Below are 16,552 nucleotides of genomic sequence, written 5' to 3' on the forward strand. Positions count from 1 at the left end.
GTACATGTATGATTACTGTTGTACTACATACAGTGTTGACCATGTATGCTTACTGTTGTACTACGTACAGTATTGTACATGTATGCTTACTGTTGTTCTACGTACAGTGTTGTACATGTATGATTACTGTTGTACTACGTACAGTGTTGACCATGTATGCTTACTGTTGTACTACGTACAGTGTTGTACATGTATGCTTACTGTTGTACTATGTACAGTGTTGTACATGTATGCTTACTGTTGTACTATGTACAGTGTTGTACATGTATGCTTACTGTTGTACTACGTACAGTGTTGTACATGTATGCTTAACAGTATCTCCTTTGTTTTGCAGCTGCATAGAAACATCAGCTGAACATGTTCAAGTTCTGGAACCAGTGATAGTGCCTCTTATAGCAGCAGGCTGTGTATGATGTGTGTGTCAATCACCTGTACATCTACAGCAGTCTTTGTGGCATTTATGTGTAATAATTTCTTCCCACTGTAGAGCTCAGTTGTGGAGGAGGAAGAGGAAGGGCTGTAGTGACCTCAGTCTCTGCCTGCTGTTGCCTCTTGCTCTAGGTCACCAGTTTCCATGAGGCTTTCCTCTCTGCAAAGGGACTACTATCCTCCTGCTGGTCATTTCAATTTATGATATCAACTAAAACAAGAAAAAGTGACCCTGTGCCTGCAGGAAAGGAATGTGTGTTCCCTGATAGTAATACAAGAGCCAAGCATCCTTCAGTGGATACCAACACTTGCTATTATGTCATCATAGACTAACGCTGGAAGAGCCCCAGTGGCTGAAAGCATGAGAACATGATGGCTAATGGCAAGGCAGAATCCAAAGACAATAAATGCAAAAGTCATAAAGCAAAGCATTTCAGTACCATATATTGGTCAAAAGTAAAGCTCATATCCCAACATAGAATGCTGAGCTGATTTTCGCATTATATCATTCGTGTTTACATAATTGTATTTTTGTTGCGAGGTTCACAATCATGCCAACGAATTGTTTGTTCAGTGAAATGTAATTTATGCCTGTTTAATTTTCTCTGTTTAGTTCTGTATATTATGCAGTATGCGTCATCACTGAAATGCTCCATAGACTACAATGTTAAAAACATTGTCTATTGTTTGGGAACAACATGGATCTTTCCATGGGTCCTCCATTTTCAGTCAGTTCAAGGTAAACACAAAATGATTTTAGATCTTTAAGTTCAGGCGGACAGTGCAATCAGGTGGAAAGTAATGCCTTTGCTACATCAACTCTTGTTAATCTGAAGACTACAGTACGGTACATTGCTTATTCCTTCACTGCTAAGATCGCAAGATTAAGCCTATTAATTAACTCCTCACGAAAAGGAAGCACACTAAACAAAACCATGCTGTTTCCTATTTGTGAAGTAACACAATACTTCTGACAGTGGTGCAGCTCAAAACTGTGCATTTATTACATTTGTACAGCGATCAACTAGAGCAGTAAATCGAGCTAGAGTTACAACTGCATTCGCTCCAATATGCACAGCTACATAAGTGAATGAAAAGTGAAATGGCTTCAGATACTTTTTATTTTTTGACTACCCTGAGTTGTTATTCTGCTCCTAGCATGCATTATCCATGTGTATCCATTCATCAGAAACATCATTTTTTATTTCTCAACAATGTTACTGTGCATGCACCATACCCTTAGGAGCCAAAAACAGCATTTGATACAAATGGTCTGTTAGCTCAGTAAATTGTAAGAATATAAGAACCATACCTATAATAAACCATGAAAATGTGCATGGCCATTTTTAGCATATACTGCAAACTGTGTCCTGCTTACTCCCATGACTTTATCCTGGAAATCCCTTCTAATTGCAGGCCCTTAAAATTATGAGAGAAACCCCTATGATCAAAATGAAATTTTTAATACATACAGATATGCAAACATGACCAGATTATTTCTTTTCAAGTCTGTTCAAAATCTATGTAAATCTGTGCTGCATAAATTGTGGATTACAGGACATTTGCTGATTATGTAAATTAATATTTTGCTAATAGCTGGTATTAAATTATATCCATGTATGACTCAAAAGGGATTATACCTCTGTGAAATTAATCTACTTTTGAAAAATGTAGGAAATATATATTTTAGACAATAAATATAAATATTACAGACAAAATAAATAAAAAATAGCTTCATGAATAAATAATAGGGGGAATACCACACACACATGCACACACACGCTTACACACAAACACACCCACCCACACACACACACACACACACACACACACACACACACACACACACACACACACACACTGCTGTTGAAATACATCTACAACTCATTCAAAGAATCCAGCATGTGAAGCGCAATGCTTTAATAAACATTACTAATTTTAAACTTCTGGAAGGTTTCTGAGTGAAGTAAGACTTGTTGACCGGACACAGCTCAAATGAAAATGGCACACTGAATTAAAAAGTCATCAGGCTTGAATAGTCTATACAAAATTTGGAAGACTGTGCATCTGAGTGTAGAATCACGCTTTGTTATTGCTGTGCTACAATTTTTCTTCAGGTACAGTCACAGTGTTTTCAGATTGCCCCTCAGAGCATGGCAAATGTTGAGCTGAGATGTCCAAACCAGAATGCATGACTAAAATGTAGAGGTCATCCATGTTTGGCATCACAAAGACTTTCTGAAATGAAAAAAAGTGCAGCACAAAGTTACAACAATTCAACAAATGAAATCGTTGTGAATCGTCTATAGTAAAATGAATTTCAAGTCCTGAACATCACAGTAAATTCTTGGCAGTACGTTCAATAAGATAAAATGAAAAAAACGTTTAGATGAAGAATTATTTCTACAAATTCATGAAGCACTAAAACGGAGTAAATGCTACAGTTCTTTGCTGACAAATTACAGAGCAATCTATAATGATGGTACAGGAATCATGACTTTCTTCTGCTCAGAAACAGAACTAGTACTAATAGTGAATGGCCCTTAATTAATGTCTCCGGGAATACTCACAGCTGGTGGGGAAGGCAGACGGAAACACAAAGATACAACAGTGGTTCAAAAGCATGAATTGTCTATAGATGCAACATTATGAGAAACAGATTATAAAGGATGTCCAGTAAGAAAACACATGGCAGAAATAAAGTACAGCACAGCTAAAGGAAAAGGAAATAGTATGATAGGACTGTAGCAATATCCTGGTGTTTGACTTTGAATACCCGATGAGCCATTCCCAGGAAAGTGCATATAATTCTGATCCCTCAATAAACCACAAACATTTGGTTTGGCAGGAAGTGAAATGAGGGTTAAATCATAAGCCATGGATCTAAAATTCTACTTAAGTTATTCAAGCCTGATAACTGGAACTTAGGGAAATATCTGAAGTAGAAGAAAGTATGTAGTATTACATAGTAGTAATATGAAGTAAAGGAAAACAGTTTTTATACATAACCACTGCCTGTACAATCTACTAAGATGCATGTGGGCTTTCTCTTTAGTAACGTCTACCTCTGTAAAATCTTCCAATGTACAAATGTAACTACTGTATGTGTATAAATATAAAATAGAAATGTAACTACTCTGTGTTTAACTGGAACCACGTATTATGCAATGTAACCAAATGAAGCTTTTCTCCGTGGGCCTCCGCTGAAAATGGGTATTACCCAGTCAGACTTTCCTGGTAAACAAAGACAACATAAATAAATAAATAAATATGTGCACACGTACGCATGCACAAACACACACACACACACACACACACACACACACACACACACACACACACACACACACACACGCACGCGCACACACACACACACACACACACACACACGCACGCACGCACGCACGCACACACACACACACACACACACACACACACACATATGTGCGCACGCATGCACAAGCACACACACGTGCGCGCGTGCACACACACACACACAAACAAGCACACACACCTTCCCCTCAGATCCATTGCTGGTTTGCAGCTTACAAAAATACCCTTCCTGGCCAAAGGAATATAACTATATAACAAGTTCCACAGCTACTTGTTTGATAGGCAGCAATTTGTAAAATAATAAGGCTCCATCTCTCTTATCTGCCCAGCACCACGGCATTCCTCAAGGCTCCATTTTTGTCCCGCTCCTTTTTAACATCTTCGTCAACAATCTTCATGCATCTTCCTGTCAAGCCTCCCTAATTTAGTATGCAAATGACTCCACACTTACATGATCCTCTAACAACCTGTTACTTGTTCAACAAATCACACAGGAAGTCTTCACTTCACTTGAGACGTGGCTCACTAATGCTCAGCTTCTAGTTAACCATAAGAAAATTAAGCTTCTCATGCTCACTCCAAAAGCATACAGTCAAGGAAAAAACATTTTTAAATCTATTCAATGAACAGTACAGAAAATTGAAGCACTCTTCTGTACAAAACCACTTGGAATGACAATAGACGACAATCTCAAATTTGATTTTCATGTTCAAAGTAATAGCAAACAAACTTAGGAATGCTATACAGACACAAACAGTTTCTAAACAATTCCACCAAAGCCACAACTGTAACCACAAACCTCCTACCCTCACTCCTGTCCTTACCAATATACAAGCCTCTCCTAATGATAAACGTGAAGTATGCTGTGATAAAGTTGCAACTAGTACAATCCATAACACACATCACTGCATGGCACTCAGGACACTAAATTGGATGGGAACTCCCCTTCACCTAACAACTATTTACTATCCATAACATTATATATAAACCATCAGCTTGCCCTGTCGTTAGTGTCACTCTCCACAGCTACCACCCTAGCAGACCTCTACGTTTTGATGGCAAACAGCTTCCCTGGACACAGCCTTTACTCTTCTGTTCCACTGTCCATTAGGTCTGACCCAAACCATCATGCCTTTAAATGCACATAAAAAGAATTCTTACCTAGGTCTTGGCTCTGGTCCTGGTCCATTCCTGGCTGAACTTTCATTCATCACTATACTCCTCCCTTCGATACTCATATCTGCTATTCTTAACCTCTATCTGCATCTCTATTCCAAATATTAATTCAAACAGGTTATGCTTGTAGTATTTAAAAAACAAATATTTGCTTCCAACTTTCTGGCTACATATAGTTTCCACTCTTAATTTCATTTCCTATTATGTATAGCATATAGTTATTTACCAAGTCTTATTTGCATTTTTATTGCGTTTGTATTCTTGCATTCATGTATTGCTGTTTTTATTTAGTCTGTTTTTGTATTGAAGCTTTTCTCCTTAGCCTCCACTGAAAGTGGGCATTTTTAGCCTAGTCATAATTTCCCAGTCAATAAATAATCCCTTTGTAATACAGGCAGCAGGTAGAACTTGGTCATTCTGCCATACAATAGATCTCAGTCACCAGTGTCCAGGACAAATACAGCTATTTACCCAGCTGTAGCGGTACTAAACATGTATACACAAACACACACACATGTTCTCAGAGATATGTACATACAAAGGTGTATACAAAGATACTATACTAATAATATAATATAATATAATATAATATAATATAATATAATATAATATAATGTAATATAATATAATGTAATATAATATAATATAATATAATATAATATAATATAATATAATACAACACAGTCCCCCCATTTTGCAACTCACTCATACATCCAGCTCACGTTCTCCCCAGGCATTGCACCCATTTTCATTCATTCCTTCCATCTTCATAGACTAATCAATTATATGTTTCTATACATTTTTTATGCTAGTTTATAAGTCAGTATCTTATTCTGCATGAACATTACATTTTATTATTTTGCTTTGTACTTTAATCTCTTCCTCATAATATCCCTCAGTTGGTTGTGCTCTTTCTTGAACTGCATGTGTAAATGTTTCTGTTGGCATTCTACGCTTCTAGGTCTGACCTAAACTTGTTAATACATTCACGGGGGATTCTAACAATCTTCTGTCTAACATTATATTTTTCTTTTTTAATATGCTCATTGTTATCTCTGGCCTTTCTGGCCTGTCATTTGTAATTAAATTGTACACATATTTGTTTATCTCTTCATTGTTAATCACAGCTGATTCTAATAAAGTTGTTCTTAAAAAAATATGTAAAAAAAAAAAAAGACTGTATCACACACACACACACACACACACACACACACACACACACACATACACACACACACACACACACACACACACACACACACACACACACACACACACACACACACATGCATGCACAATAAAAAAGTTGACTAAAGTGATCATTATGGGCACCTTTGCACAGGAGAGTAAACACATAGGTTCATAGGTAAGTACTAGGCTAGCTGCCCTTGTGGGCCATTTTAAACCCAGCCAGTTTCCCTTTTGGTGTTTAAATTAACCCATTCTCATTTGGTGTTAGAAGGTTTTTACCCATTCCATCCCATGATCAATAATTATATATGACCCCTATTGTAAATAACTGGAACTTAGCGCTCTGTAGGATATTGACTATAATGACAGGGCTTTGAGTAGGCCCGTGTAGGTAATATTGTTTAGGTCTTGTATCCTTTTAAGATATTTCTATAGGTGTTGCAGTTGTTGAATGTGTCTGGATGGATGCATACCAAAGGGTGCATTATACTCACTGAATGGCTTAATGAGGGCTGAGCAGAGAGAGGCAATGACATCACTAGATCTTGGTTTATGTGCTGTGCAATATAGAAGGAGTTTCTTATGACAATGGACACATACTGGTCAGAAGTTAGGTCACTGTCTATACTAGTTCCCAAATACTAGAATACTGGGTCAGCTCTTAGGGACATATTGTTAATATGGTATCTCCCTGGAGTAGATGACTTCCCAAAAGGTATGGTAATGCATATTTTTCCATTTAGTTTCAGTCTATGATTTTGACACCAATTATTTATTTGGGATAACCCTTCCTGTAGGATGGCTAATCCACTTGAGAATTCATTGACTGCTCCTAGCGTGTAGTCATTTGCAAACTTTTCCAACCAGAGCCTTTTGGTGTTGGCCTTTACTTTAGAGAGGTAGATGCCAAATAGGAGAGATCCCAGCACAGAACTGTGGTGGACTCCACTGGTAACTGATCTCTTTGTTGAGGTTACTTCCACTATTTTAATTTCCTGCATCCTATCTGTGAGCCAATTGGTTCTTCAGCAGAGACTTCATTGTTTATTCCCAGTTTATTTAGATTTTCTACTATGCCTGAGTCGGGGATTATGTCAAACGTTTTGGCCAGGTGGAGTTATACTGTGTGTAGTGCTTTACCATTGTCCATTGTTTATATGACCTTTTCAAAATGATCCACCAAGCTGAGTAAGCATGACTTGCCTTTGACAAATCCAGCCTCAGACGGGTCCAGTGTTTTGAGCTTTCCTATGTCTTTATTAATGAGTTCAATGATAAGTGATTCCATAGCTTTACATATATGGCTGACCCGACATATGGGTCTGTAATTGCCTGGGTCTATGCTAGGTCCTCCCTTAAGCTGGGGAATTACTATAGCTGCCCACCATTGCTTGGTACAAAAGCTGTATGGAAGCTTAGGCTGAACAGTACTGTTGGGGAGGACTAAATTGGGCTTTTTGCTATTTAGGGTGCATCCAGGGATATTGTCATGACACGTAGTTTTTAATAAAGATTTTAGGACTTGGTCTTGTGTGATTGCTGGAAGTGAACTAGTTTCTGTATATCTCAAGGGACAGATGGGGGAGAGAGGCGAGTAAAGTTAGGGCTGAATTTATTATCCATTAAGTTCACTGTATCGTCAGCCTCAGTGCAGGTAACATTGTTCAAAATCAGCTCAGTGTACTGCTGTGTTGTGCTTACAAACATAACTATAAATGCCTTGTGATTGTCTTTGACTTGGGTAGCTCTTTTAGCCTCAAACTTGGCTTTGGTATATTTTATTAAGCTCCTGAGTTGATTGTTTATTTCAGTGACAAGTGCTCTAGCCTTCTGTCAATTTCCCTAGCCAAGTTCTTCAGCAATTATTTTTCACTCTCAACCTTCCTGTAGTATGATTCATTACTAATGAGGAACCTTGTAAATATTACTTTTCAAGCTGCCCATAGTTTTATTCCCTTAGTTACTAAATGTGACCCAGGAATACCTTGAATTTTAATAATTATACATAATTCTTTTAAAAAGGCTGAGTTAGTTCTCTGTCTGGTAGTTATTCTATTTGACTTTGAAATATATTTGAGAGTAATATGGAAATGCTCTTGGTTCAGTTACAACATCTATATCATGTTTGCACCATTATTTGGACAAAATAAATAAATTAAATCTAGATTATGTTTTATATGGTGGGAGGAAGGAACACTATCTGTCCTCAGGGTATAGGTTTTTGCATGGATTAAAAAATCAAAAGCAATTACAAACCTTTTTCAGAAATAAAATATATTTTTGATTTCATTGGCTACCAGAGCCCTTCTTATCTTAAGTAGCAGGAAGAGTCATATTCCAATCTCTTCTTACAATTTAGTCATGCCTTTTACATTTTGAAATTTATCAAAAAGTTGTTTTAAGGAAACCTGGCATTCACCCCATGGCACATATACTGATACTATAATTATGGCCCAGGTTAATATATGATGAGAATATTACAGTAATATCAATTTTCCACCCGGCAGTGTGAACAGAAACAACAGTATCCTGAGCAGATCCACACAAACAAAGGCAAACTCCATAGAGAAACACCAAGGTCAAGAAATGAAAGAGAGAATCTCTTGCTTTGATGTAACAATGCCACGCATTGTGCCACTGCGCCACCCATTACATACGTGCATACATGCATACATACATACAATTGTTTCAGGCTCAGGTATTAATGCTCTTCTAGCTTTCCAGTATACTAAAACGGTTGTTCCCACAATAAGTCTGCAGGCTGTTCTAAAAAATATCTAAACTAGTACTTGCTTTCATGTAATTTGGTAGTCTGTTCCATGCATCAGCTGCTCTCTCAGAGAACCAATAACTACACTTCTCATTCCTATAGAGTCTTCTGTATGGGTTGTGTCATGATTCTCTACTATGTTTTGATAACCCAAAGCATTCCCAGAGGTAGTTGTCTCTAAATGCCCTATATACTTGAATACGATCTCCTCTTAAATAGCTGTTTGGGATACTGCACAAATTCAGATAATTTGCTATTGGATAAAAATGTAACTTTTTTCATCCATGGAAGCTCTTGGTATTTTTCACTGTACTCTTTCCATTTTACTCATAGTTGTTTTCTTGTAAGGTTTCCATATTGTTGTTCCATACTCAAGTTTGGGTCTAATGTAACTAACAAACAATGACTTAATTATTTTTGATTTCCTAGACTTTATAAATCTTTTTATACAACCTATAGTTTCTATAACTATCATTATCCAATTGGTTGATATGATTAGAAAAACTAATAGCTGAATCTACCCATATACCCAGGTCCTTAAATGAGCCTACAGTTTCAATCACTGTGTGCTGTATTAAATATTCACCTTTCAATTTATGCCTAACAAATCTGATATGCTTAGGTTTTGATACATTTATCAATATATTACTCTCCTGTGCCCAAATGGTCAATTTAGTCAAGTTCTTTTGCGGACATGCCTTATCTGTAACACATGTAATCAGTTTACCCAAATTCAAGTTATCTTCATAGAGATCATAGAACATCTCAGATGAAAAATATAGGTCTAAAAGATACAACTACTTAGGTATATCAGGGCTAACGTCACACAAAATACTTGATTATAATTCTAGACAAACAGCAAAATGACTGTATGAAGCATCAACCATGGGATTTCATGCAATTATTTTTAGTTTATCTAAAACATTCCTCAGAAATGAAGTGATCATAGGATCATAGGAAGTTACTAGGCTAATGGCCTGAGGGCAAGGGCGCCCGCAGGCAGGTGCAAGGGGGTGCACTTGCACCCCCCTGGAATCGGCTGCAGCTAGATAATTAAAAAAAAAAGTTGGGCCCAAGTGGCAAGAGCCTGAATTCCCTACCCACCACCATTTGTGAAAATGTTGCAGGATTTTCCCTCATACTTTTTCTGTTCCTCATAAAATCTGTGGTTTCTGCATTTGTGTCCTTGTTGCCTGACAGCTACATGTTCTCTGGTTTTATTCTTGGCTGTCTGGAGTGTTTCTCCCTGGGCCTCTGCTAAAACTTAGCTTTTTTTTTTTTCAAAGTCAGACTTTCCTGGTTAACAAAAGTTAAAAAAAAATGGACACACTTGTCAGACTTCATATTCTTCAGAAAGTGTATGTTAACAAAAGCTTTTATTCTAGCAATTTTCTAAGAGTACAAGATGGATATTTGAAATGTATCCCTGTGTTTGGGACTGTATCCCCCCCCCCCCCATTATTGGCTTCGCCCAGGTTTTGTGCTAGGGTTGAGAGTTATGGTAAGAAATGAATTCACTGAATATGTTTGAGGGCTGTATTCACCCAGTATTGGCTTTGTTCAGGTATTTATTGGCTTCATCCAGGTTTTTTTGCTAATGTTGAGAGCTATGGTAAGAACTGATTTCACTGAATATGTTTGGGGGCTATATTCTCCCATTACTGGCTTTGTCCGGGTGTTATTTGCTAAGAGGTTGAGAGCTATGGTGAGAACTGAATTCACTGAATGTTTGGTGGTTGTAGTAGTCGCCCATTATTGGCTTTGTTCAGGTCTTTTGTGCTAAGAGGCTGACAGCTGTGCTATGGTGAGAACTGAATTCACTAAATGGTAGCTATTTAAGTTTCAGTCTTCCTCTTTCACAAAACAGTTTATTTGGCGTAGTGGTATGTTGCTCTGACTGTTTTGCACGGGGTCCCCTGGGTTCAAGACGTGGCAGTGAAATGTATGGTGGTAACGCAGCATTTTATTCTAGCAACTTTCAAACATTATACAAGCAATGTTTAAAATGTGTCCCTGGTTTTGGCCTTTTGTCCCCAATAAATTTTGGCTTTTTCCAGATTTCTTGTGCTTAAAAGTTCAGAGATACAGCTGGGTGTCGGAGTAGATTTTACAAGGAGCTGAGAGCTGCAGGGGAGCAAATGTTTAGTGCTGCTTGTGTTTAGTCTGCTCGCATTAATAGCACAACAGATAATGTACTTGCTTTAGATGCTGAAGGCTGTGGGTTCTACTCCCACAGTAGGTAAATGCATTGCTGATTCTGTATTGTGTTGTAAAGGGGTGGATGCTGCAGTCTTTTGGCAAAGATACCTAGTAACTATGAACCTGTTAACAGTTTGCTATCCATTCCCTATTGCGGTATTACTAGCTTTTCATTTTTATTGCATGCAACAAAAGCAATTTATTCTTCAAGAGTAACAGGCACTTTCAACCTCTTTATTAGTTACAAATTTTTTCAATGTGGAGTTTACTACTTCAGAGATTGTGTATATTTTTTTACTGATACTGGTGGACTTGAGTAGACTTTTTATGATGGAAATGTTCTGAATTGGGCAGTTTTGTCATTAGTGGATGCTTTTTGTTTCATTGTTTACTGGAAAAATGTTCAAAACAATAAATTTAAAATGCCCTCTAACAACTGTACTGTATTGTACAAGGAATGTAATGTAATATAGTCAGGCAGGTGTATCGAAGAGCATGTGTATGTTATGTTCGAGGGGCCTATGATTTTGTAGACAGCCCAGAGTTAATATTTGCCATTGGCAAAATGTAAAGTGGGTTTCAGTGCTGTTTCAATGCATGCGAGTTTCAAGAGCAGAGAAGTTTTAATGTTGGTCTATTTTCATTGTGAGACTGCATTGCTTTAACAGATATGTATTAGGGTTTGTGCTGTAAAATGCAAAATAAAACTTTCAAATGAAATCCTAAATCATCGCAGAAGTAAAGCAGTATGCACATTAGTGTTTATGATAAATGGGACATTGGAATGGCTGCAGGGGGAGGCTCCATTTGACCATGATTTTGTGAGGGGGTAGCAAGCTCAGACAGCCCCGGTTGAACTATACCTCTCAGTTGTCCATATCTTTGCAGAATGAATAGATATTTGCTGCTTATTTTGGTTTGTTCCCAAATTTGTGATTTTCTAGCAAATTATTTAGGAATGAAGCCATTAAATGACAGACATTGAGTTTCAGATGTCATAACCTTCAGAAAAATGCATGCTAATGCAAGACTGTCTTTACGTTTATACAAGAGCAATTTTTAGTAGTGTTTGTATGTTCCCCAATATATTTGGCCTTGTTCAGATTTCCTGCATTAAGAGGTTGAGAGGTACGTGCAAATCACTTTGTAGATTAGGAATATCCAAACATCTCAATTGTCCCCAATTCTGGCTCAAAATGTTGCTCTCCCTAATAATCCCTCCTCCAAAATGGCAATTTTGGAAGAAAATGTGGAGGGTTTACAATTATATATAACTGTAATGATCACTTATAGATTACCTCTATTTCAGAAATGCATGTGGATGCTCTTATTTTGTTAGCTGCTTCAAGTTAACTGTTAATATTAAAAGGTGTCCCTTTTTGACAGGTATTTTGCATCACATTTTGGTCCGTTTTCATAAAATTGTGTTTTTCTGGCAAATTAGTGGCAAGTCATTAAAGATTGAAGTTAGAAAATAATGGCAGACATTTGAGTTTCAGATTTCATACCCTTCAGAAAACTTGTACTAATGCAAGATCTACCTGTTCTATTTAAGTTATAAGAGCAATATTTAAAATTGGCCTTATTTTTAGGCTTGTCACACTTCTAGTTCTATGTATGGCTTTGTCCAGATTTCTTGCTCTGAAGTTGAGAGGCATGAGTGTCAGAGCCATCACTGTCAGCCAGAGACATTTCAAATTGTGACATACTTATTGCACCCCACTCTCCCCATTGTAGTGGCTCTGGATGTGTCCATGGAAGGCAAGAAGCAGTTATGCAGTGTAAATGTGCAGAGTATTCCCCCATCCAAAGTAGATCACAAATACGACCGTGGCTTTTCATCTGTCCTTGATTTTGAAAAATGTTCTGGTTTTCTATCAGATTTTTGTACTGTTGATTTATGCTTCTTATTCTGGAACTGTATGCTGTCACAGTGCCCTGTTGCTCTGTTTAAGTAGCCATGGTTTAATGAACATCAGGTAAGCTTGTCGGAGATTGTAAGATGCAAGTAAGCTTTAGTAAGCTTGTCGGATATTGTAAGATGCAAGTAAGCTTTAGTAAGTATATTGTTAAAGAATTACCAGCATTGAAAGCCTTTTCGTTGTTGCCATGCAGAGAATATTTACATGACTAGATAATGTATAAGCCTTGGGTATTGAAATGCATATGACAGTTTTATTTATTTTATTTGCAGTTGGTTTGCCAGGATAGTCCATTGGGCCAAATGAACCCGTTTTCAATGGAGTCCTGGGGAGAAAAGCTCCAAAACTAAGGTTATTAATAGATATACAAATTATACAATTACACAGAAGTTAATCATACAAGAAATAACAATTTGAAAATAATACAACTAGAGCGAGTACAATCTAGTGATGAAATTAATAGGTAATACAGACTAAAGGGAAATTTAGCACAAAAGCACTGAAATTGCCTGGGGACTAGTTGGTTTATATACTTCTAATAGATTTTGATTGTTGGATCTTGATACTCTTGCAGGAAGGTGCATTTTAAAGGCTGATGAAAGGGAGGGACAAAGGGAGGGGTTGAAAATGAGCTTATGTGCAAGATTTAGTTGAGTATATGTGAGAACTGGGTAGCTCTAGCCATTTTAGTTTTTGGAGAGAGGAACAGTGGTGGGTGGAGGACTTGTGGTTGGTAGCAAACTTGGCAATTTTGTTGTAGCAAGAGGAAAGTTGTGTTGGAGGTCTGTAGATTAGTTAGGAGTGGAGCTCCATAGAGAAGGGAGAGGATAAGAAATGAGGTAGAGGGTGATTTTGGTAGCAGGTGTAAGGTAATGATTTTGTCGGTAAAGCATACCGGTTTTCTTGATATTTAACTGTAGGTGGGAGTTGAATTTGAGCTGGTATCAATTTGGACCCCAAGTAACTTGGTCTCTGACACCAGTTCCAGGGGTAGATTATTTTGTCTAGAGATGTGGAATGTGTTTATATTGAAAGAAGTTGCCTTAGAGGGGATGAATAACATTAATTTGGTTTTAGAGGCATTGAGTGCTAGGTGATTCCTTTTCATCCATTGCTCAGTTGTTGTAAAAGCATCTTGAGTCAGTTTTAGGAGTGAGGGGATAGAGGTGGCAGCAGATAATAGCAGAATCATCGGCATATTGGATGATGTCTGAGAATGGGATAGAGTTGGGGAAATCATTTATAAATATATTTAAGAGAAGGGGACTCGGTATAGAGCCCTGGGGTACCCCAGTAGGAGTATTTAGAAATGAGGAGGTGGCCTTTTCCCATTTGACTGCTTGAGATCTGTTAGATAAGTAGCTGGAGAACCAGTTCCAAGGAGGAGGGAGATGGGTAAAGTTTAGTTAGTAGCAGGCTGTGAGAGTGTGTCAAAGGCCTTAGAGAGGTCGAGTAGTAGGGTAGTAACATTATGGCCAGAGTCGCAGGCTTTATTTACAGTTTCAAGGAAGGAGAGGAGGGCGGTCATAATGCTATGATGTTGTCTGACTCCATGTGTGGGAGTTAGTAGGTGATTATCTAAGAGATGTGGAAGGAGTTGTAGTTGGATACACTTTTCTAGGAGTTTATCGATGAGTGACAGAATAGCGATGGGGCGGAAATTAGTAACATTGTTGTTGTTGCCACCTTTTATGTAGAGGTATGATAAAGGCCCTTTTCCAGACTTGGGGTACTATACATTCTTGGATAGAGCAGTTGATTAAAATGCTAATAGGGTGCGATTGCTTCAGCAGCTTTGCCAAGAAAGTAAGAAGGGATGTTATCAGGAGCATTGGTGCATGGCTTCAGTTTCATAAGGAATTTCTTTATAGTAGAAGTTGGGTATAGGTTTAAATGAGAAAAAATGAGTGTGAAGAGGGAGAATTAGGGGCAGATGAAGCTGATGAAGTAGTAGGAGGAGTGGAGGGATGGGAGTTAGTAGACGGGAATGAGGAAGTAGTAGCAGTGTAGTGGTCTTAGAGAAAGATGGCGTTAATTTGGAAATGGATTCAATGAAAAGAGTTAAATTGGGTAGCCAAGTCTTGGTCAGGAGCGTTTGGGTCTGGGGTAGGGGTATCTGGTTTGCTGGGGTTAAGTAGAGTAGAGATACCTTTCCAAAATTTCTGAGGGTTTGATTTTATTATTTTGAAGTGTGGAAAAGTAGTTTTGTCGGTCTAAGATTATGAGCTTTTTTACCTTATTTCGAAGTATTTTATATTCATTGTAATAAAAGGACAGGATTACAGTATTTTCAGAAGCTCATTACATTTTATTGCAGACCAGTGTCTTATAGCTGTGTCTGTGTGTTAGTACAGTTGTAGTTGGGTCAGGGTGGCTTTAATGGTATATGGTAAATGAGCATTGCTACCTTATTTAAAAGCCAAGCCCTGCAACAACTAGCTCCACACTGAAGTCAAAACACAATAGCTCTGGTGGGTAAATGTCCTCTGTAGTAATCAAAAAAGGCAAATGTTTAAAATAACTACAGCTTATGTGCAAACACAATAGGTAGTGATGAAACAATGCTCTGCTAAAATGCTTTAATGCTCCACAATGCTGAGATCAGTTATCACTGGCTACCAGGATTTCACCCACTTCAGCTCAAGCACGGTGCCGTTCAGTGCAACCTTCCCAGAACTAATTTATCTGACCAGAATTATTTGGTGTGTGTATTAGAGGGAGGTAGCATACCCCTCAGCTGTCCAGATTTTTGCCCCATATTCCTCCTAAAAGGATTGAAGTTGCTAAATGAGACATTTCAGTTTTAGATGTCATTTAGAAAAATGCATACCAACACAAATCCTGTTACTCTTGTAATTTTCTAAGTTTCTGAGAGCCATATTTATAATCTGTCCCTATTTATTTTAGGCTTTGTCCAGATTTCTTGCACTAAGGTTGAGGCCTTGAGGGTGTGGTATGTTTGTGAGAAAGTGAAATGCCCAAGTTAGAGTTAACAGGTGGAATTTTCAAGTGCATTTTCAAGGAACTGTGAGTTTTAAGGGAAGCTAAGTCCACTGCTGCTCATGCCAAGTCTATTTACAATGTGCAACTGTTTTGTTTAGCAAATGGTATCTCTATTGTGGTATAACGTTTTAAAGCTATGTTAGTAGCACCACAAGTAGAATACTTGCATCTTAATGTAAAGGCTTGAGGTTCTATTCCTACAGCATATACATTTGTATGCTGCAGTCCTCAGGATGCCCTCCTTTGGATGAGATGCCTAATAACTATGAACCTGTTTTTCAGCTTGTCATCCATTTTCTATTGCAATATACCAGCTTACCATTTTTTTTTAATTTAACATAGGCAATTTATTCTTTGATGGCAACAGGCACTGAATTTGTAAATGAAACACTGAAATATACAGCAACAACATCTTCATTAGTTTCAGATATCTTTAATGTGGAATTATTCAGATTACTTTTACTTCAGCAGAGTCACTCAAACAAGTGCTGCTGTATAATACAAGGGATATAATTCAATCAGGTAAATC

General features: G+C 37.7%; 1 protein-coding gene across 1 annotated transcript in view; it reads right to left on the bottom strand.

Annotated features, from left to right (window-relative positions):
• Positions 1 to 1,415: 1,415 nt before the first annotated feature.
• LOC122816372 (testis-expressed protein 2-like) overlaps positions 1,416 to 16,552 on the bottom strand; it is a 434,050-nt gene continuing 418,913 nt past the window's right edge. Inside the window, exon 12 of the mRNA XM_044089116.1 lies at positions 1,416 to 2,667. Within this exon, the coding sequence (XP_043945051.1) occupies positions 2,530 to 2,667 (138 nt within the window). The 3' untranslated portion in view covers positions 1,416 to 2,529. The remainder of the gene's footprint in view (positions 2,668 to 16,552) is intronic.

The sequence above is a fragment of the Protopterus annectens genome, chromosome 12.part0 (assembly GCF_019279795.1).
Source record: "Protopterus annectens isolate FY-2018-M chromosome 12.part0, PAN1.0, whole genome shotgun sequence".
Classification (NCBI taxonomy): Eukaryota; Metazoa; Chordata; order Ceratodontiformes; family Protopteridae; genus Protopterus; species Protopterus annectens.